The sequence below is a fragment of the Mercenaria mercenaria genome, chromosome 14 (genome assembly GCF_021730395.1).
Source record: "Mercenaria mercenaria strain notata chromosome 14, MADL_Memer_1, whole genome shotgun sequence".
NCBI lineage: Eukaryota > Metazoa > Mollusca > Bivalvia > Venerida > Veneridae > Mercenaria > Mercenaria mercenaria.
Window position 1 is genome coordinate 24,561,142 of NC_069374.1, and position 22,537 is coordinate 24,583,678.

Genomic DNA, 22,537 nt, shown 5'->3' on the forward strand with positions numbered 1-22,537 from the left:
ATTTAAAAGTTAATTTTCATAATTAATAAGGTAAAATTTAACTCTTTCCCATAGAAATGTTAACAACATTCTATGGACTTAAGCTGATTAATTTCATTAAATCAAAGTTGTTTTCACAGGTAATTATCACATATTCACAATTACTATATAATATATAGGTGGTACACTAAGTTTCAAAGTGGTACATAAAGTGTCTGGTACATAAAGTGACTGGTACATAAGGTGTCGCACCCGCACTCTGAAATTGCTCCCATCCTTTGCGAAATTTTCAATTTTTCTCTTCGCATTGGTATTGTCTCTCAGGATTGGAAAAAAGCAACAGTAGCCCCTGTCTATAAGAAAGGCCCAAAGTCAAAGCCCAGCAATTACCCCTGAAAACATGAAGTCATTGGGCCAACGACGGAAAACCGTCAAAGGATAATCGTTGTTGGGCCACTGTTGGCCTAACAATGATTAATAAGTATTGTAAATATAGCTGTTGGGCCAACGTTGAACTAACTTTAAATTTCAGTCAGAGATATTTCTGCATTGGCCCAAAACTGGCCCATTAGAAGTAATACTACAATAATTATACATTTTACAGATCACTATTTTATCACAAGTCCCTACAGGTAAACACGTTGTATAGGTGTTACATGCAGTATTTAATTAGATACTTTTCTGCACCAATTCGTAATCATAGTTTGGACTAATTAAACTTAATACTTATCTGCAGACGTAATAATATTTTGAACTATTTCAAATCTACTACCTGAAGAATCCAATTTGTGAAAAAAGATATTGAAGAAAAAACTCCTATAACAAATATTTAATTTTGTACAGTCATAAAATGTTTACAATAAACCTATTGAATATTCCAGAACATGAACTCTCGTTAACCCAAGTTATGTAAGAAATCCCAGAAAATGTGGTTTATTTTACTCTCTAGGCGAGATTTCTAGCTGCATAGACATGTGATGTAAATGGAACTATTATACATGTGATAGATGATTTAACAAAAGCCCGGTCTACAAGCTATAAACTGTAAGTTGAAGTTTGTTAGGTTTTTTTTTTGTTTTGTTTTTTGATAAGTTGTGGAATCTTATAGAGAATTTTTTTTTATAGCCTGTATGCATATAGTATCCATGTGACTTGAACATATGTTGAGTACTTTTATCTAAAACTGGCGGATGGCGGATAGTATTGAGTATTTAATTCTGTTAATAAAATAACTCATATTCTTGTTAATTTTAATATATTTTCCTTGGTTAAATACAGACAAAAATAAATTTCATACATTTTACACAAGTTTATGTCCAGAGGTTTGTGTGCATCTTTATAGTTATTGTTATCAATTTGATGTAGATGGTTTAAGCAAAATTATGATTTTCGTTTTTATTTTTACAGAGTGCTGTTCAAGAGATTAATAATGGAGCGCCTAGCACTGTAGTGCACAGGCAAAAAAAAGATAGAAAGCTGCAACTTCAGTGAGAAAAGAAAACAACCAGACAGAACTAGAATATAATTCTAATGAGTTAAAATACAGACAGTAATTCATTTTAACAGGATTTTTAATCAGTGACTGAAAAAAGAAAACTAGTTAGATTTATAAAAGGCTGACTCAATATTTGACATGTTGTAGTGATGAAATATTCGGTTATATTTCTTCAGCAAACTTACAAACAAACTTTAAGTAAATGTTTGATTTCTTCTTGTTAAATGTTTAACACAGTTACAATTATTTTGAAATAAAATGTGTGCTTAATAATATAAGTTTTAGTTTCTTTTACAAATTCGTGATCGTTGGGATAGGGTTGGCATTCTCCTTTTGGCCAACAAAGAAATAGAGTTCGCCCAACGTTCGACCAACCATAATAGACGAAAAATTGATGTTGGCCCAATGGAGGGCCAACGATAAATGTAGGTTACCATTTGTTGGCCCAATGGAGGGCCAACGATAAGTGTAGGATACCAGTCGTTGGGCCAACAGTGTACCAACCGTTGGGCCAACGTTGCACCAATTAGCAAAATGGCGTTGGGCCAACGTTGGAAATCTTCGCCAGTCCAACGAAGAGTCTGCAGTTGGCCCAACGTTGGGCCAACGCCTGTCTGCTATCTGGGTACAGGCCTATTTCACTGACCTGTATTGCTTCCAAACTCATGGAACATATAATAGTCTCCAGCTTGATGAACTACTTTGATAGCAATAACATTCTTAGTCCCTTCCAACATGGATTTAGGTCAAAACGCAGCTGTGAGAAACAACTAGTCAGCTTTACACAAGAAGTATGTGATAGCTTAGAAAAAGGTCAACAAACAGACGTGATAGTCATGGATTTTTCAAAAGCCTTCGACAAAGTAGACCACCACAAGCTTATCCATAAACATCACAGATATGGTGTTAACTCAGAAACTGTCAATTGGATTAGGTCATTTCTACACAGCCGCTCTCAAAGAGTAGCGGTTGATGGTCACTTATCTGAGGAACTCCCAGTACTATCAGGTGTCCCACAGGGCTCGGTTATTGGTCCTTGTCTCTTCATTACATACATTAATGATCTTCCTGAATCCATCAAGAGTAAGGCCCGTCTATTTGCTGATGATATTATAGTTTACTTAACAATCAGCACACAGACCGACGCACAGACCCTATAAAATGACCTTTACAAACTAGAAGACAGGGAACGAGACTGGGCTATGGAGTTTAATCCTGACAAGTGTGAGGTCATTCGAATTACTAGGAAAAAACAACCATTAATATTCCCTTATACCTTGAATAACACAATACTCAAAGCAACTGACTCGGCAAAATACCTTGGGGTTACCATTTCAAAAGAAAAAAAAACTGGTCACAGCATATAGATAACATAACATCCAAAGCAAACAATTCACTTAGATTTATTAAACGTAACATCAAAACAACAAACAAAAAGGTTAAGGAGGCTGCCTACACAACTTACGTTAGACCCCAGGTGGAATATTGTTCAATTGTTTGGCACCCCTGGCAGAAACATCTTGCCAATAAGGTAGAAAGTGTACAGAGAGCTGCGGCCAGGTACGTCTGTAACAATTATGACTTTACGAGCAGTGTTACTCAGATGTTAGAAGAACTACATTGGAAATCATTATACCAAAGAAGGGTCTATAACTCCTCTAATATTCCTCTACAAAATACAACACCAGTTAGTTTTTGTCGATCATGATCACCTGACCCACACTAGAAACCTGAATTTCCTCATACCCCAGTCTCGAACACGGTACCATCTCAACTTTTTCTTTCCTAGAGCTATCCGCTACTGGAATACTCTCCCAGGTCACATCCAAGCTAGTCCCAGCCTCAATATCTTTACAGAGAGGCTGGCGACGGTCAACCTCTAGTGCATTATCTTCATTTTAATTTTAACTTTGCACTCTCCTTTTATCTTATTACCTTTTTACCAATGCACTTAACTATTTTATTTTAGACTAACACTGTTTCCCTGACTAGCACCTCCCAGTCATAATCTTTGTTGATTGTTGGGGAGTAACCTGTAGATGTAGATGTAACCACCGCCAGCCTCTCTGTAATGATACAGAGGCTGGGACCCATTTTAAATGGCTGTAACTTACATTTGCTTGAAGAATATTGTCAGTGCTGAATAAAAATCAAAAGAAAAGTGTGTGTGTTGTGAGGGGGGTGGGGGGGGGGGGGAAGAGAAGAGGGCTGCAAAATCAGCTAAAAAATGAGACCCCAAATTGTAGTGTTGGTGGTGGTGAATGATCTAAGTTTCCATGAAACGTTCTGTCATGTTGTTATTTCATTATGATAATGCTACCTACATGCCAAGCATAGATCTGCCATGTGATTTGAGTAACAAAAAAATGCAAAGAAAAGAAGAAGAAGCAAAAAAACGACGATGAAGGTTAATGGTGGCGGACGTGATTTGGGGAGAAAAAAATTAAGCAAAGTGTTTTATCAAGTTTTGATAAGTTTTTTAAACTCTAGTTGTGCTAGTGTGAAGCAAGATAGTGCTCAAAGTGTGATGAAGTAGTTTTAAAGTGTTATAACCACCAATAGCGAACTTTTAGCTTCATTTTTATCAAAAAGGACCGGCGTGACCTCGTGGAAATAGCGGCGCTATCTTAATTTGTTTTTACATAAAATAAATTCTAATTAATCACAGGTGGATTTTCGGGTTGTTTAGTGATATTTAGTACTTTGTGCTCCGTGTATTTACAGATTTGACTTGTTAGGGTCAAGTGTTTTATTTCTACTGTTCATAAGTTCTTCAAATTTCAATGTATAAGGATACTTATAATAATATGGTTAAATAAATTTACATCTGCTGTTTACAATCGAATATTTATTAGAATATTACTGTTTTGAGGTATTTTTATCGTCCGTTTAAAGTAATTATTTAAAGGGAAAGACAATCGGTGTTTTTCTTATGCTTATGCATTCTTTCCTCTTTATCTATACTTTAAAGTTTCAGTAATGATTATGGAAAAAAATATTTAAGTATTAAGGTATTTAAGATCAATAGAAAAAATCAAAATCGATTTGATTTCTTACGCCCTAAGTCAAAATTAATGCCATTTAACACCTTTAAATTTCAAAGGAAACCGCGTTCAAATTGTTATTAGGAGAAGCATTATTATATTTGATTAAATCAAAATTATGTGGCACAATTGAAAATTGTTTATTAGTCAAGCGCGGGGACAATAACGTGTTACTACCATTTATATCACACGTGTTTTCTTTAACTAACTACTGTGCATTTCACACGTATCTTCTTTAATCGACAGATTTAAGCCGGCATAAAACAAAACTGAAATTGTTAAAGGACTGCTCCAATAAGGATTACCCAGCGATCATCAACATAAAGGTATTTTAATGCAGCATTTTCATTGGGCACAGAAAATACTCGACTCTTAAAACTAGTGATTAACTGGTTTATTTTTCTGTTTTATTTTCAATATAAACGTTATTTTAATGTTCTTAAACGTAGTTTTGCGTTGGCTGAAAACTTAAAATGACATGTCTATCATGATAAAATGATAATCAATATTTATTTTTACATAACATTTTATAAAATATTGGTTTAAGATCTTGCTAAATTAATGAATAAAACAAGAAACGCGGCAATGCCACGAAACCAGGTTTTCAACACTTTTCATAAGAATAAACAAGAGTGCCAGAATGTCACGATATACGCCCGTCACAGCAAATTTCTTTACTCTAGCACCTGTATTTGCAGATGTAATTTTAATTTTGTGGTTGTTTAGTAATCATTGTAATTCTTTTGTTTTTCTAAGTCCACAAAAAAACTCCTTACCAGGTAGAGATACCTTAAAATACACCTAAAATTAGAAAGTAACAACTATGTTGTACCACAGGAAAGTGGTCTTGGTTTTTCCCTACGGTCAATTATAAAAAAGTTACAATATAAGTTATTTATATTAACAACTAAGGGAAGTTAATCTTAAAAAAAAAAAAAAAAAAAATACAAAAAAAAAAAAATTGTAAGTCCACACAGAAATCCTTACCAGGTAGAGATTAGTCAAAATACACCTCAAAATTGGATGTAACATGCATGTTGTACTACAGAAAAGTGGTCTCGATTTTTCCCTACGTCTAGTAATGAAAAAGTTACAATATAAGCTTTTTATAGTAACAACAAAGGGAAGTAATTCTAAAGAAGGGAACTGCGCAAGACACTTCGTCTCATGATGGTGTATAATTGTGCCAAGTTACATCAAAATCCCTCTATGCATGAAGAAGATATGCTCCGGACAAAGTTTTCATTCTTGTATCCTTTGACCTCTAAGTGTGACCTTGACCTTAGACCTAGGGACCTGGTTCTTGCGCATGACACTCCGTCTCATGATGGTGAACAATTGTGCCAACTTTCATCAAAATCCCTCCATGCATGTAGAAGATATGCTAACCCTAACCCAAATCTAACCCTAACCCTATTTTTAGTAACAATGACCTTGACCTTGATCCCAGAAACCCCAAAATCAATCCCAAGCTACAACTTTATATAAGTTTTCTATACACAAAGTTTCATCATGATAGCTCATTCCTAAGTTAAGTTATTGACCGGAAACCCTTTTTCTATTTTAAGTAACAGTGACCTTGACCCCAGAAACTCCAAAATCAATCCCAGCCTTTGTCTTGATATAAGCTACATACATACCAAGTTTTATTCAAATATCTTTACCGAAACAAAAGTTATTGACCGGAAACCCTTTTTCTATTTTAAGTAACAGTGACCTTGACCTTGACCCCAGAAACCCCAAAATCAATCCCAGCCTTTGTCTTGATATAAGCTACATACATACCGAGTTTTATTCAAATATCTTTACCGAAACAAAAGTTATTGACTGGAAACACCAGTTTGACGCCGCCGCCGCCGCCACCGCCGCCGCCGCCCGCCCGCCCGACCGACATCTACCCCAATCTTATAACTCAGGTTTTCATTGAAAACCTGGTTAATAAACTGCACGAGTCTATTGTTCAACGCGGTCATTGTTTCGTAAGATGATTACACAACAGCGTAATGTATCTTAAAAGTTTACTTTGTACAGCAGTTTCAGCCACTAATTCTGAAATGTTTTTCATCTTAACATTTAATGGGAAATTAAATCACATACTTAGAAGCTGTCGAAAATGCCATAAGTAAAATATGATGGAGTCACCTATAAGATCCTTTCCATTTTACATCATTGCGCATTTATTATATGATACATGTTTTCTGTGAGAAGAGATTTTTGAAATTATAAAAAACAAAAACAATGTTATCCACATTATACATTATTCTAGAGAGAGAACACCATTTCTGCTCGCAAGATATCTTGATTACTTTATGAAATATGAGTAGCTTAAATTTGTTTATTTTGTTCACTTTCATATGTGTAATTGTTATCAATTGTCTGTATTACATGTTTCTCATCTTATGATGAAATAACAGATATCTATCTACTTAGCTGGACACTATCGTCCTGTCTCACTTACATGTCTCTCTTTCAAGATTCTATGACATATATGGTAGATTAGGTAATTTTCTTTTAGGATTTATTAAGCAGTTTTCATGGTTAGCAGTTTGATATCATGTTAAGAATCTGTGGCACGTGTTAGTGATTTAAGGCATGCTGCATATCAATGTTGTCGAATATCTGACTTACTGCATGAGTTGCGAAAATTAGCGAATAAAAAACCATAGTGTGTAATACACAATCTGCAATAGTCGATCATTTTGAAATCCTTAATTACTTCTTCCATATATGTCACATATATTATTATATGTTTGTTTGGAACTGTCATATTTCCTCAAGTTTTGCACACATGTTAGGGAATTCAGTGGGTTTCCTATTGCAGATAATTTGAAATTCCTTACACCAACTTGGATTAAATTCCTTGTCCCACAACCTTTTCTCATTTTTTAACGAAGATCATTGTGCAACCTGCTAAATTTTACTATCGTAATTCTGATTTAGTTTTAAAATTCAGTAGTAATTTAAAGACACTTCTGCGAGAAGGTATTTCTAAACCCGTTTTTTATGGGGATGTGGTTTACAAAGTTCGTAAGATATTGGGTCAGGGTAATTTTCCAAATGTATTTGGTAAAATTATAAAACGTTTTATTAAAAGAGGTTACGACCCAACTGTTTTGAGACATACCGCATGTTTAGTGTTCAACCCGTTTACAGTTGGACGCTACGCTTCCCTCTTTGATTGTGTCTGACGGAAGAGGGGGAGGACTCTATGATAAGCAGTTTTTAAATCCTACCAGGACTGAACTGTTTTGATATCTGTCTTCTGGCCTGTTTCGTCGGGTCCTTAAGGGTGTTTCTCTTGTTGCTCTGTCTTCTGAAAAGGCATTGAGTACATACGTTTTTGGTTCTAAAGGTTTGCTTTTTATATATTTATACACGAGTATTTTTGTGTTTTACATGCGCCATGCCTTTTTGTTTCCATTACGTGTGTTAGAGATTAACCTGGAGGGGATTACTTTTATTTACACTGTCCCGTGTCTTTGGAATATGGTGGGGGTAAGAGTAAGGTTGGGTGCGCACCATAAACCGGTTTAAGCTCCCCAGTGGTGTTTTTGCCACTGACCGTCCCAAGGCGGTGCTCCACTGTGTTCCATTGTTTGTTCGTTTTGTCCTCTTGTGTTGGCTTTGTGTGTGTGCGTATGTATATGTGTGTTTGTGGTGTGCACGTCTGCGTGCTGTGGGTTTCTTTTTGAGGAGGCTGTGTTTTTGGTACGTGGCATTCCCTGTTTGATATTTGTCTTTGTTTTTTTTGTACAGTCTGAGTAGGAAGTTATAGTGATATATTTTGCCGTTTCATCTGCAAATAGGTGCACCTAGGACGTGACCTAATTGGGGTTTCATTTTTATAAAGAAGGAAAAGGAAGGACTCCAGAAGTAATCGGGCACAGAATGCTCGATTCGGATGTCCACTTTTTAGTAGTTTTAATTCCTTGTCGGTATTTCAAATAAACCAGTCCCGGAAAACCACGTGCTTCTTCCTTTTCATCAACGACACCGCCATGGCACCAGCGGTAATGCAGTTTTGATGTAACATTTTCGAAAACTTATATGTTCATCAAAAGAATTATTCATATTTTAGATTTAGAAAAGTTTATACAATCGCAGTCTCATGAAAAAGTAGCGCGCGGCCATTGACAATTTTATTGTGAAGAGTGAAAGTGCTCTGCCAAAATTTATCCGATCTCGAACAAAAATAATTTTATTTGAATATGCCTGGTTACAAATTCAGCATGTTTAAAAACCACAATATTTAGCTCATCTGATTTTTGAAAAAAGAAAAAAACGATTAGTTTATTGTCATCACTTGCACGGACACTTGGTCATGGGGGTCATCATCCCTCCCCCTCCCAGGCCGCCCCTGACAACCATCAGTCAAAATATATTCGTTTTTTGAAACAAACTGAGCACATGTCTCGATCATCCAACGGCTTCTATTACCATTTCAACATGTTTAATGAATTACCAAATTCTATCGGTGCTCAAAAAAACACAAAGATGACTTACTTCGCAATGTAACACGATTTTCTTGTCCAAGGAATAGGAGAATAGATCCCAGCTTGATGTTGCGCAGTCAAATTTACTACACAGAGCTGGGACACGCAGCGTTCGACACTAACGGTGTCCCGGGATCCCGAGGACACCAAAAATCCGCAAGGGATCCTAAAGTTCACAATTTCGGTGTTCCGTCAGGACTCTTGATTTTCAGATAAAAATGATTCTAAAAAAATTATATTTCCCCAGTCTTGTTCGCTCAAACATCGGTCTTTTGCTAAGCCAGGGCGTTCAGTTGACCCGAGGTCCCGGGTTTTGACCCGCGAAAATCGAGAAAAACTCGTATTTTACCCGCATAAATTACAGCACGTGCGTCAGCTTGACTCGCGGAAATTTACTTAGATGCGTTCCAAGTTCGATAGTTCTGCCCCCTGTCAATCAAAATCTCAGTGAATTTCAATATTGTTCGCCGGCACAAGTGGAAATATGGCAGTACTGAGGCGGAGCGTCGTATGTTAATTAGCTACCGACAGATGTCAGTCACGCCACGCGCCAAATGACATGTGCTTGTCTCGCGGTTTGTATTTAGTACAATATGCCTTGTCATTATCAAAGGTGTTTATTGATTAATGTTTACAAGTTAATTGATAAACAATGCAGCCTTAGATTATTGTGTTTGTACCATTATTTTGTGTGCTCGATACGATTACATGAGCTGGTCGGCCGTTACGGTCTATAACAAATTTATTATCATTGCCGAGGCTTTGTTTGGGCGAAACAAATTAGGCATAAAAAAAAAATATGTTTGTTTCCTGTAACATGCTGAAAAAAATGGGGGTCGGTAGGTAGGGAATTTTTTTTTTTTTTAATTTTTTTTTTAGTAGGTGTCCAGAACATTTCAGTGTTTAGTAACCTTATTATCGCCAATTAACTGCCTAATCAGGCCTCAACCTTAACTTTTTTCAGCAGTTGCCAGCAGGTTCACCAACTGCTAAAATCTAGTAGACCTGCTCAGACTTTAGTGGACCTCCAATTCTATCTCATAAATTGTGATGCTGTAGATGTCATAACTTCATATGACTCAAAGAAACAGGACTTATTTCTAAATAATTAAAAATGAAAGACTGTAGCAATCTGTTATCCCGAAAAATAATTATTTTGAAAATTGTCCCAAAATATGGACACAATCAGCACCAGTGTTGAAAGTGAAAGAAAAAACATCAGCAATTATCGGTAATCATTCTGATGATAAACTAAGTAATTGGCCTCGTTTTCATCATCAATTAACACCCCCCTCAAAGAGCTAAAAGAAGTGTGTCGGTTATTGTGGCATCTGCAGTGGAAATCAAAGCGGTATAGTTTCCACGAGATTGTCATTGCATTACGTCATGTTTGCGCAATGTGACACATCACTGTCTGATCATACTTTCTCGATTCCTTTAATTGTTGAGAAGAAATCAGTAAAAAAGTTTTTTCTTTAATGTTTTAAAAGCAAATGTGCAATATCCCGAATAAACTGACATGTAAATGTGTCAGACCGTGAACGATGCTGACCTATTTGCCCTCAAGAAATTTACATTATTGTTGAGAAGAATATCTAACAAAGTGTTGTGTCAAAAAATATATGTACGAAGACTCATTTAAAACTTATTAAAAATCGCAACGACATCATACTGCCTCATTTTAAAACCACATTTCTATTTACGTTCATGAGGTCACGTAACCTATTCTGCCGTGCTAACAGAAATCTGTTTGCCAAAAAATCTTTTTACTCCATGTATTTAAATTGCTGCCGCTTTTTTCATTATTTAAGATTTTTTAATTGTGTTTTTTTGTACTTTCTGGTCAAAAGTCTGAATTTTATTACCATATATGTACCGTTTATTTACTTTAAAAAGGAAATTAATAATCAAGATCGCGCTGTTTGAAATTTTACGAAACATTATATGAAAATTTGATCGTTTTAAAAGAATTTTGCCTACATTCCTGTCGATATCTTATTAAAATTGTTATAGAATTCAAACTGTATTAGTTCTCAAGCGGTGTTGAATATCTGAAGCGATTATATTAAAAAATGAATGCACTACGCGCGTTTTTTGTGTCAAAAGTAAACTGCGATGTAAATTAAGTATTACGATAGGGCGCACGTGCTTGTGGAATGGAAAATTACCAGCATGACGTTTTGATATTTTTACGACATCGCGGTAAATTCCAGTCAATCCAGTAATTTTGCCTGATGTATTACTCAATTGTCAAGTTACCACGTAAAAACCACTCACCCGATCGGTGGAGTAGTCCATTCGTACTATCCTGACTTTAACCGCCAATGCTTATAACTGTAGAATGCCGTACAAGGCAAAATCAACTTTCGTTTTGTGAATTCGCCGATATGGATACGATCCCCCACCACCCCTAATTTTTCACTTTTAATGGTTTTATTTTATTTGCAGACCGTGACTGAAAATTGGTTTTGACCGTCGGTCTACCCAACTTTGATAGTGGACCTGCCGATATTTTTGGGTTGCGTCGGTCTAACGGTCCCCGCAGCTAAGGTCGAGGCCTGAATTTTAAATTACTAATCAAATAAAATTGTTGAAAATTTGCTCCCCGCCCTTTCAATAACAGATGTTGTTCTACAAGTTTTTTTTCTACACTGATTCCTTTGTTCAGTAAACATTTGTGTAACAGGCAAAGTTCATATTTTGCAGACAGACATAGCTTCGGGCCGTTTTTTGCCAATCAGAGATTTTCGGGGCCACAATTAATCTTTTGTCGCAAATGGCTCAAGTGCAACCGATAGCGTGACCCCTGAACAAGTGGTACAAACATGATAATAGACTGCTCTTCTACGAATTGTTTATCAATTAACGTTTACACCTTGATCAATAAACACCTTTCATAATGACGTACTAAAATACAAACCGCGAGATAACCACGTGTCAGTCGGCGCGTGCGTGATTGACATCTGTCAGTAGCTAATTAGTATATGACGCTCCGCCTACTGCCATACTTCCGCTTGTGGCGGGCGAACAGTATTGAAATTCACCGAGATTTTGATTGACAAGGGCAGAACTTTTGAACTCGATATGTATCAAAGAAAACTTCTCGATTTTCGCGGGTTAAAACCCGGACCTCGACAAACAGACTTTTCGCCATGGTTGTTTCATGTCGACAGAACCAGGAACGTTCGTGACTATGCGCAGACGAGGTCGGGTACAACTAAATTATCCTATAATCAATTAAGACATGATCAGAATCTTCGAATTCAGCCCATAAAAAAATGCGGTCGGTCGGTAAAAACTTACGGTCGTTCAGTTACAGGAAACAAACATATTTTTTTTAGGCCTTAAATAGAAGCAGAAATTATACATGGTATGAGAGAAAATAAAGTTAAAACAGTTATCTTTTCAAGAACTTTAACTGTTACTTTTGTTTTTCGTATTTGTCACTCGTTATTCTAGACCGACATTTTCGAACATTTTTATCATTTCTTACAAGATTTTTCTAGTACAAACTAAAATAAAAGCCAATAAAACGTCTGCATTTACGAAAAAATATGATCACTGTTGCCAAAGCAGCTCTTATTTAGAAGAATTTGCTGATAATAAAAGCATGCAAACACTAAACCCCACCCACTTTTAGGCAATGTGCAAAATAAAACAACTAAAATATGAAATGTTTAAGAAAATCTGTTATGACCAATGTACTAGTTTTAGATAAAGTCTGTGGGAGTTGCATTAATAAGGCCTAAAAAATCTTTGTATCTGGTAACATGCTCAAAAAATTGGGGTAGGTAGGCAGGGCCCTCGTTTGCCGATTTTTGGGGCCGAAATTCGGCCCCATTCCCCCCTCGAAATAGTATGTTTCTTTCCCCCCCAAGTATAGAAAAATTCCCCCTCGAAAGAAAAAAAAATCAAGAAAAAAATCGATACCCGATAGTCCCCTTAGGAGCCCGGGGCCGGGAGTTTTCAAACGACGCTCAAAGGACCATGATAATTTCCTGTGCGTCACTCGGGACCCGGAGACATTTTCCTTTGATAATCCTCCTCTTATCAGTCATTTCCCAAAGTAAAACTATGTCCACGATAAACACGTATTCAAAGTAAACACTCGCGGTCATGCCCTCCTTCCTGCCTTGATCTTCTGCTAAATTCCCGCCCTTTATCCTGTGGACATGGCCACGCGATTTTTCTTTATCAGCAAGTTTTCGTCACGGCGAGTGCACAAGGTAATGAGAATCAATGAAGTGTTAACATTAAATTTATTGATAAAGCGTTACCCGTATTGAGCCTGCATACTGTCAAAAAAGGCGCCAATTATTAAATTTTCGTAATTAAGCGACCAGCTGATTACCGAGCATGTAAAAGTGTCCTGCAAGATTTCTTCATGCAAACTTTAAATTAGATCATTTTTTTAATGATTGTACCTTAACTTCAACGAGAAAATCCACAAATTTAAATGAATTTGGAAAGTAAAAATAAGTAAGAATGTCCATTCACGATTCTAATTACACCCGATGACATATGCAAATTTTTCCAAAATTCCCCTTAAAAACTTGACTTTCAATGCAATTTTAATGAAAAGTAGCATCATTATTTTAGGAACTATCTCTGGTTTACCTTAGTGACCAAGAACTGGCAAAAAACAACATTTTAGACGACATTCCAGAAGTGTACCAGTAATCCGGATAGTAAAGTTTTTGGATACATTTTTACAGAGTGTTTTAGCACTTTTCTGCTAACAAACAAAAATATTGAAGAAAAACCTCATCAAATTAAAATGGATTTTGATAAAAATTATTTACAATATGAGATTTTTATGACCTGAAACAGAAATTGTTATTATGCTGTAACATGTCTTTGGGTTTTAGTAGCTATTTAATTACGTAGTATTACTTTATAAAGAAAATATAGTCAATTGTATCGATGTGTTGGGGCGGACTCTTTTATTTTGAAAAGGGACCCTTCAAAATTGGACCCAAGGGTCCCGGACTCTTGGTTTCAGGTCTAGTGGAACCCCTGGTTTTACTGATCCGTATAATACGCTCGTTTTTCAGTTCCCCGGATGCGTGTATGCAAAGTTACTTCCCTTTGAAAAAAAAATGTTGCATAATGTACATCATACAGTAAAAAGATCACAGATGCAACTGGGGCGAAATGCGCAAAAATAGATTTGCTTTTTAAGCAGCATGCTCTCAAAAAACAAACTACTGTCACGGGCACCGCTGTTTCATCAGGGCCAGACATGCACAATCAGGTAGATATGATGAAGGGAAGCACTGCTCCGGCTGCTGCTGAGACAATGTCCGTGGATACTGCTAGTGCTTCCGTTAATGACGACATGTGAACCTCGATTGGATGTCACCTAATTGATTTAATAAAAGAAAATAAAAGTTGCCTGTTTTCAATAGATTATGTTCTGTACAATACTTCAGATATATTTTACATTAGTTTGATATCTGTAATTACTCAACTGACCTTTAATTTAAGGGGTTATGTTCAATGTCATATCTCCAGAATGAATTCCCCCCTCCCTTGAAAACGACGCGAAATTCCCCCCTTTCAAGGGCCCGGCCCCAATCCCCCAAAATGTAGAGAGGGCCCTGGGTAGGTCGGAACATTTTTTTTTTTGATTTTTTTTTTATTTAAGGGAGACTTTTCGGAATTTTTTTTATGTCAAAAAAATGATTACAAATAAGGGGGTTATAAGGGGGAATGAACTAGGCGGCATACATTTAGACGAACTACAACAAATGGCAGAGGAGTGCGATGGTAGTGAAGATGAGGGGGAAGAGGACTTGGACAGAAATGACATTATTCTTTTACAGCAAAAGTCATACAGTCTATTGTTGTCATTGATGTAAAATGGAAATAAAGTGGAAATAAAATACATGTAGTACTGTAAACAGTTGTGTTTGTTAGATTTTAGATTTTTCATGATCTTAGTTACCACATTTTGTTATCAGGGACTCCTAATTTTCAGCAGGGATTCCTAAATTTCCCAGCAGGTATTCCTTTGGGATACCTGGCAAAAAAGTTTGTGTCGAACGCTGGACACGGACAGTATCGTTGGTGGTTATAATAAAAATACTCGCTCAAAATGTCAACTGCCGCAATGGCCGAGCGAGTACAGATGCTGCTCTGTGAGGTTATTTTTGGGCAGGACTGCGGGTTCGCTCCGCGCTATGGGCTATCTTTTTATTCTATTCTTTTTTTTTTTTTTAAATGATTTTTTTTTCTTGAGAATGTATTGTTAAAAAGAAAATGAAAATATTATTTTTGTGTTAAAAACGCTCGAAGTAAGTTGTCTTTAGTTTTTCTGAGCATTGATAGTATATGGGAGATTTTTTAAACATGTTGAAATGGTAACAGAAGTTGTTGTATGATCGAGACGTGCTCAGTTTGATTTTAAAGGCGAAAATATATTGGCTGAAGGTTGGCAGGGGCAGATTGGGAGTGAGGACAGGTTCTGACCACCAAGTGTCTGTGATCACTTGCAGTGTTGTCAATAAGAACCGGCCAAAATGGACTGGTTCAAATTCTCAATTATTTTGGGTAACCCGATCCTACCTAGTTAAACCCGCCGACCCTAGCATTTTTTCACGGTGATATCGAAAATGATGTCGACTCGAGATAGTTGCAAAATTGCAACACTTGTTCAATAGCTGACTCTGTATGTACAGCAAGAAACATAACTCCATCCTGCTTTTTGCAAGAATTATGGCCCCTTTTGGACTTGGAAAATATTGTACAGAGACAAAAAAAATCAGATGAGCTTCTGCTCCCGCAGGGCGGTGCTCTTGTTGAAATCAGTTCCTGTTAGATAGATTTTGCAACTATCTCAACTATCATTTTCGATATTACCGTTGATTACTTTACCTTGAGGCAGCCCATTTTAGTGCGAGAATTTCTCTCATTTTCGGTGCGATTTCTTTGATATCACGGAAATCACACCCCAAAATAATACCTGCATGTTTAAAAATCTGGTTACTGGACCCCTAGACTGAACTAACTGGCTGCATAATATGTTCAAGTTATTTAACAATGATGGTAAAATTCTATCAATTTGATGTTTATTATAAAGACCAAGGAGTGAGCTGTAGATAGTCAGCTCTGAGCTGGCTTTTGTTTTCTGGTATTTTTAAATTCCTGGTAGACAGTTGACTTTTGAAGGATTAAGTTGATGGCAGTAAATCACACAGAAAAAAAAACAGACGGTAGAATACAGAATACAAATTATGTTTCATAAAACTTAGATGTTGTTTAATGTCTTATACATGTATTGCAGAAAGTAGCCAAGCCAGCTAGCAAGCCCCGTTCAGGTGGTAAGGGCAAGAAGAAGAAGATTGCCATTCACTATGTACTGGATTGTACTCACCCTGTAGAGGATGGAATCATGGACGTAGCCAGCTTTGTAAGCTTTCAAGTTTTCTATACAAATGTTTCTGTTGACATTTGTTTTGTTTTGTTGGATTTAACGTCGCACCGACACAATTTTAGGTCATATGGCGACTTTTCAGCTTTAATGGGGGAGGAAGACCCCAGGTGCCCCTCCGTGCACAATTTCATCACGAGCGGGCACCTGGGTAGAACTACCGACCTTCCGTAAGCCAGCTGGATGGCTTCCTCACGTGAAGAATTCTACACCCCAAATGAGGTTTCGAACCCACATCGATGAGGGGCAAATGGTTTGAAGTCAACGACTCTAACCACTCGGCCACGGAGGCCCCCTGTTGACATTTGTGATATTAAAGATGATCTGATGGTAATAGTTTTGTATATCTTTGTTAGGACTAAAAATGACACAATTCGAAGAGAGTTTTCTCACTTATCATTTTGATGTGTCCGGCATCTTCAGTTTTAGTTCGTCTTGAGTTTTTAGGTTATTTCTAGGAGCTTATGACCAATTAGAAATGACTTGCATAAATTTGAAGAAATGTTGCTTTTCTATGCACAGCAAAATATTTTGTATTGTAGCAAGGTTGCTTCATAATTTACTAACATACTTGTACACAACTAGGGTAACCTTCCCTAGTCTAGGCCGGGGTTAATTCCCCTGGCCTGGGTTAGGGTTCTCTTCCCTAACCTGTGTATGGTTGTTGTTCCGTAGGAGAAGTTCCTGAATGAACGCATCAAGGTAGAAGGCAAGACAAACAACATGGGAAATAATGTATCCCTGGAGAGACAGAAGTCAAAGGTCATTCTCAATGCTGACATACCTTTCTCAAAGAGGTACGTGTAGCTTAGTATGATTCATGGGTATTCAGTCAGGTTGTAGCTTAAAAAGATTGGAAAAAGATTCGCCCTAGACATATGGGTCCAAAAATTATGCCCTGTTTAATTAATTGAACTTCCAGTGTCGAGTCCATTCAGGGTTGCCACTTATCAAGTGGTCATAGAGAAATGATTTTTTTTTAAAGGTCAGTGAATTGTCAGGGAAATCTTGATAATGGTAAGGGAAAAATGAAATTTTAGAAAAGATGGGGGGAGGGGAAGTCTGGGAAAAATGAAATTCTGGGTCAATGTTTAAAATGTTCAGTGGCTATGGCAGTCTTCAAGCAGTATTTATAAGTATTTCCAAACACATTTTGATGTAGTTGTGTATAAAATAATTTAAATGAGTTTGAATCAATTTCGTTTTTATGTCAACTTTGGAAGTTTGAAGAATGAGTCTTTGCTTATGGAAGTTTGTTATATCTGAAACAAAATAGTATAAAAGGGTGGATTGAACGGCTGTAGGGAGGAAGAGGCCAAAAAAATATGGTGTTATTGGTCATTGAAAAGTATGGTTTAGTTGGGGAAAAGTCAGTGAATTTCATTTTCTCAACTAAGTAGCAACCCTGCCATTGTTGCTGCCCTCCAACAACACAGTTTATTTTTTAGCTCGACTATTCGAAGAATAGTCTAGCTATTCTACTCACCCTGGTGTCGGCGTCGGCGTCACACCTTGGTTAAGTTTTTGCATGCAAGTACATACAGCTATCATTTAAAGGCATATAGCTTTGAAACTTATTTATTCTTTTTCTAGGTCAATTACCAACCTCACTGGGTCAAGTTCCATAACTCTAACATGTATTTTGAGCAAATTATGCCCCCTTTTGGACTTAGAAAATTCTGGTTAAAGTTTTACATGCAAGTTACTATCTCCAAAACTAATGCAGATATTGAATTGAAACTTCACGTGTCTTCGGGGTTATAAAACTAGTTGATAGCACCAAGTCCCATAACTCTGACCTTCATTTTGGCCAAATTATGCCCCCTTTTGGACTTAGAAAATTCTGGTTAAAGTTTTGCGTGCAAGTACATACAGCTATTACTAAAAGGCATATAGATTTGAAACTTATTTTTTCTTTTTCTAGATCAATTACCTACCTCACTGGGTCAAGTCCCATAACTCTGGCATGTATTTTGGCCAAATTATGCCCCCTTTTGGACTTAGAAAATTCTGGTTAAAGTTTTGCGTGCAAGTACATACAGCTATTACTAAAAGGCATATAGATTTGAAACTTATTTTTTCTTTTTCTAGATCAATTACCTACCTCACTGGGTCAAGTCCCATAACTCTGGCATGTATTTTGGCCAAATTATGCCCCCTTTTGGACTTAGAAAATTCTGGTTAAAGTTTTGTGTGCAAGTACATACAGCTATTACTAAAAGGCATATAGATTTGGAACTTATTTATTCTTTTTCTAGATCAATTACCTACCTCACTGGGTCAAGTTCCATAACTCTTAACATGTATTTTGAGCAAATTATGCCCCCTTTTGGACTTAGAAAATTCTGGTTAAAGTTTTACATGCAAGTTACTATCCCCAAAACTAATGCAGATATTGAATTGAAACTTAACATGTTTCTTCGGGGTTATAAAACTAGTTGATGGCATCAAGTCCCTTTAACTCTGATATGTCCCTTTTGAACTTAAAACTTTTTTGATATTTAACATTTTGGAAATTTAATTTCCAGCTTCTGTGACATATTTCGAATAGTCGAGCTTGGCTGTCTTATGGACAGCTTTGTTTCAATTTGTTAGTAACCTAAGTAAATAAATACAAAAAAGTGTTCCGTTATATTCAGGAAATATATTTTAGTTTTGCGTGTTTTCTCGGCAAATAAAACACTGCTTGGAGTTCAGATGCATAGTAATCTAATCACGAATACCCGAGTGATTAATTACGACGCATCTGAACAAAAAAAAAACGCGTTTTATATGCCAACAAAGCATGCAAAACTAAACTGTTTCCATTCTTACATGTTAGAATTACACCAGGAAGGGGTACTAATCTGTAATCCTATTTTAGGCAGAATAGCCAAAAGTAGGTCATTTTGCGAAACATGTTCGACAGGACACGGTAAAATCCTTTGTTTATATAAAAGAAATTCTTCAAAGTGTTAGAATTGATATTTCAGATACCTGAAGTACCTTACAAAAAAGTACTTGAAGAAGAACAATTTGAGAGATTGGTTGAGAGTGGTGGCCGCTGCCAAGGATACGTACGAGCTGCGCTACTTCCAGATCAACAATGAAGATGAGGAGGAAGACGAGGCTGACGAGTAGGAATCTGTCCTACTTGACGTGTCATCCTGACACTTGCATTGTTCTGTACTATACTTCAATAAAAGTGGGATGACATTTCACTTGCTTGTAGTTTCTTCTTTTAGCTCACCTGTCACGTAGTGGCAGGGTGAGCTTTTGTGATCATCCATTGTACGTCTGTCCGTCCACAATTTCCTTGTCAACATGACCACATTTTGTTTTTGATTTTTATCAAACTTGCACACAACTTGTATGGGAATAATATCTCGGTTCCTTCCGAAAACTGGCCAGATCATATCATGGATTCCAGAGTTATGGCTCCTTAAAGGACCAAAATTTGCCAGTTTTTGCTTGTGAACATGATAGAGACAACATTTTGCAATCATCTTTAATCAAACTTGCACACAACTTGTATTGGCATAATATCTCTGTTCCTTTTGAAAATTGGCCAGATCCCATTTTGGGTTCCAGAGTTATGGCCCTGTAAAGGGCCAAAATTTGCAATTTTTGGCTTGTGAACATGATAGAGACCACATTTTGCAATCGTCTTTAATAAAACTTAAACACAACTTGTATTGGCATAATATCGCGGTTCCTTTTGAAAACTGGCCCGATTCTGTCTTAGGTTGCACAGTTATGGCCCCTTGAAGGGCTGAAATTTGTTATTTTGGCTTTGCAGCCATATAGAGACTTCATTTATGGTTTGATTTGATACAAACTTGCAAAATATCTTCAACAAATATTGGATTCCATGATAAATCTGTCGGATCCAATCACGGGTTCTGGAGTTACGGCCCATGAAAGAGCTAAAATTTGGTAATTTTTACCTTGTGAACACTATAAGTGACATTTTATTGTCACGTAGTGACAGGGTGAGCTTTTGTGATAGCATTTTGTCTGTCATCTGTTCACATTTTTTTGTGAACAAGATGGACCACATTTTGCTATCAATTTTAATCAAACTTGCACACTACTTGTATTGGCATAAGAGCTCGGTTCCTTTCAAAAACTGGCCAGATCCCATCATGGGTTCCAGAGTTATGGCCCTGTAAAGGGCCAAAATTTGCTATTTTTGCCTTGTGAACGCGATAGAGACAACATTTTACAATCAACTTTAATAAAACTTGCACACAACTTGAATTGGCATATCTTGGCTCCTTTCGAAAACTGGCCAGATCTTATCATAGGTTCCAGAGTTATGGCCCCTTCAAGGGCCAAAATTTGCTATTTTTGGCTTGTGAACATAATAGAGACCTCGGTAGCCTAGTGGTAGAGCGTCCACTTCGAGTGCGGGGTGTCGTGGGTTCGATCCCCGGCTGTGGCATACCAGACATAAAAAGGGTACTAGCAGCTTCCTCGCTTGGCGCACAGCATTACAAAGGTATTGCTAGGACCGGTGTCTGTGATAATGTGACTGGGTGGGGTATCGTGTCACGTGTCTGGCGTGATATTCCAGTGAGGCAGTACTATAAAGTTGGGCATTGCGCTCACTGCTACAAGTAGACACCGTCGTTTATATGACTGAAATGTTGAAAAAGACGTTAAACCCGAACATACACAATAGAGACCACATTTTGCAATCGACTTCAATCAAACTTGTATTGGCATAAGATCTTGGTTCCTTTCGAAAACTGGCCAGATCACATGGGTTGCGGAGTAATGGCCCCTTATAGGGCCAAAATCTGCTATTTTTGCCTTGTGAACAGGATAGGGAGTACATTTTGCAGTCAACTTTAATAAAACTTGCACACAACTTGAACTGGTATATCTTGATTCCTTTCGAAATCTGGCCAGAACCTATCATCGGTTCCAGAGTTATGGCTCCTTAAAGGGCCAAAATTTGCTATTTTGGCTTTTGCAGCCATATTATAAGAGACTTCATTTATGTTTGATTTGATACAAACTTGCAAAAATATCTTCACAAAAATTTAAATCTTGATTCCATGATGAATTTGTCAGATCCAATCATATGTTCCAGAGTTACGGCCCCTGAAAGAGCTAAAATTTGTTAATTTTTGCCTTGTGAACACAATAGAAGTGGCATTTTATATTTGATTATGCCCCCCTTCGAAGAAGGAAGGGTTTATTGTTTTGCAGATGTCGGTGGGAATGTAGACCAATACGTTTCCGGATGATAACTCAAGAACGCTTGGGCCTAGGATCATGAAAGTTGATAGGGAGGTTGGTCATCACCAGCAGATGACGCCTATTGATTTTGAGGTCAAAGGTCAAGGTCACAGTGACCCTGAATAGTAAAACGGTTTCCGGATGATAACTCAAGAACACTTGGGCCTAAGATCATGAAAGTTGATAAGGAGGTCGTGAATGACCGCAATGACCCCTATTGATTTGAGGTCATATTTAAAAGGGTCAAGGTCATGACCCTGAACAGTAAAAGGGTTTTCCGGATTAAACTCAAAATGCTTGGCCTAGGTTACGAAAGTTGATAAGGAGTTTGTCATGACCAGCAGATAAACCCCTATTGATTTGAGGTCAGTATGTCAAAGGTCAAGGTCACAGTGACCAGGAACAGTAAAATGGTTTCCAGGCAAGAACGCTTGGGCCTAGTGTCAGGAAAATTGATAATTAGGTTGGCCATGACCAGCAGATGACCCCTTTTGATTTTGAGGTCATTAGGTCAAAGGTCAAGGTCACATGGGCAGGAACAGTTAAAACGGTTTCTGATCTTCTTGTCCAAAAACCATGGGTCTAGGGGTTTGATATTTGGTATGTAGCAAAATCTAGTGGTTTCCCCTACCAAGATTGTTCAGATTATTTCCCTGGGGTCAAAAATGGCCCCACCCCGGGGGTCACATGGTTTATATAGACTTAATAGGAAAAAAAACTTTGAAAAAAACTCTTGTCCAAAACCACAGGCCTAGGGCTTTGATATTTGTATATGACATCATCTAGTGGTCCTTACTAAGGTTGTTCAAATTATTCCCCTAGGGTCAGATATGGCTCCCACCTGGGGTCACATGGGTTTACATAGACA

General features: G+C 37.1%; 1 protein-coding gene across 1 annotated transcript; it reads left to right on the forward strand.

The window, feature by feature from the left end:
* The first annotated feature begins 8,406 nt into the window (after window positions 1-8,406).
* Window positions 8,407-19,643, forward strand: LOC123526578 (60S ribosomal protein L22-like). The gene is made up of 4 exons (XM_045305811.2): window positions 8,407-8,528; window positions 16,297-16,422; window positions 17,119-17,240; window positions 19,416-19,643. Exons 1-4 carry the CDS (start codon window positions 8,517-8,519, stop codon window positions 19,561-19,563), a joined length of 408 nt encoding a protein of 135 aa, XP_045161746.1. The 5' UTR covers window positions 8,407-8,516; the 3' UTR covers window positions 19,564-19,643.
* Window positions 19,644-22,537: the final 2,894 nt, after the last annotated feature.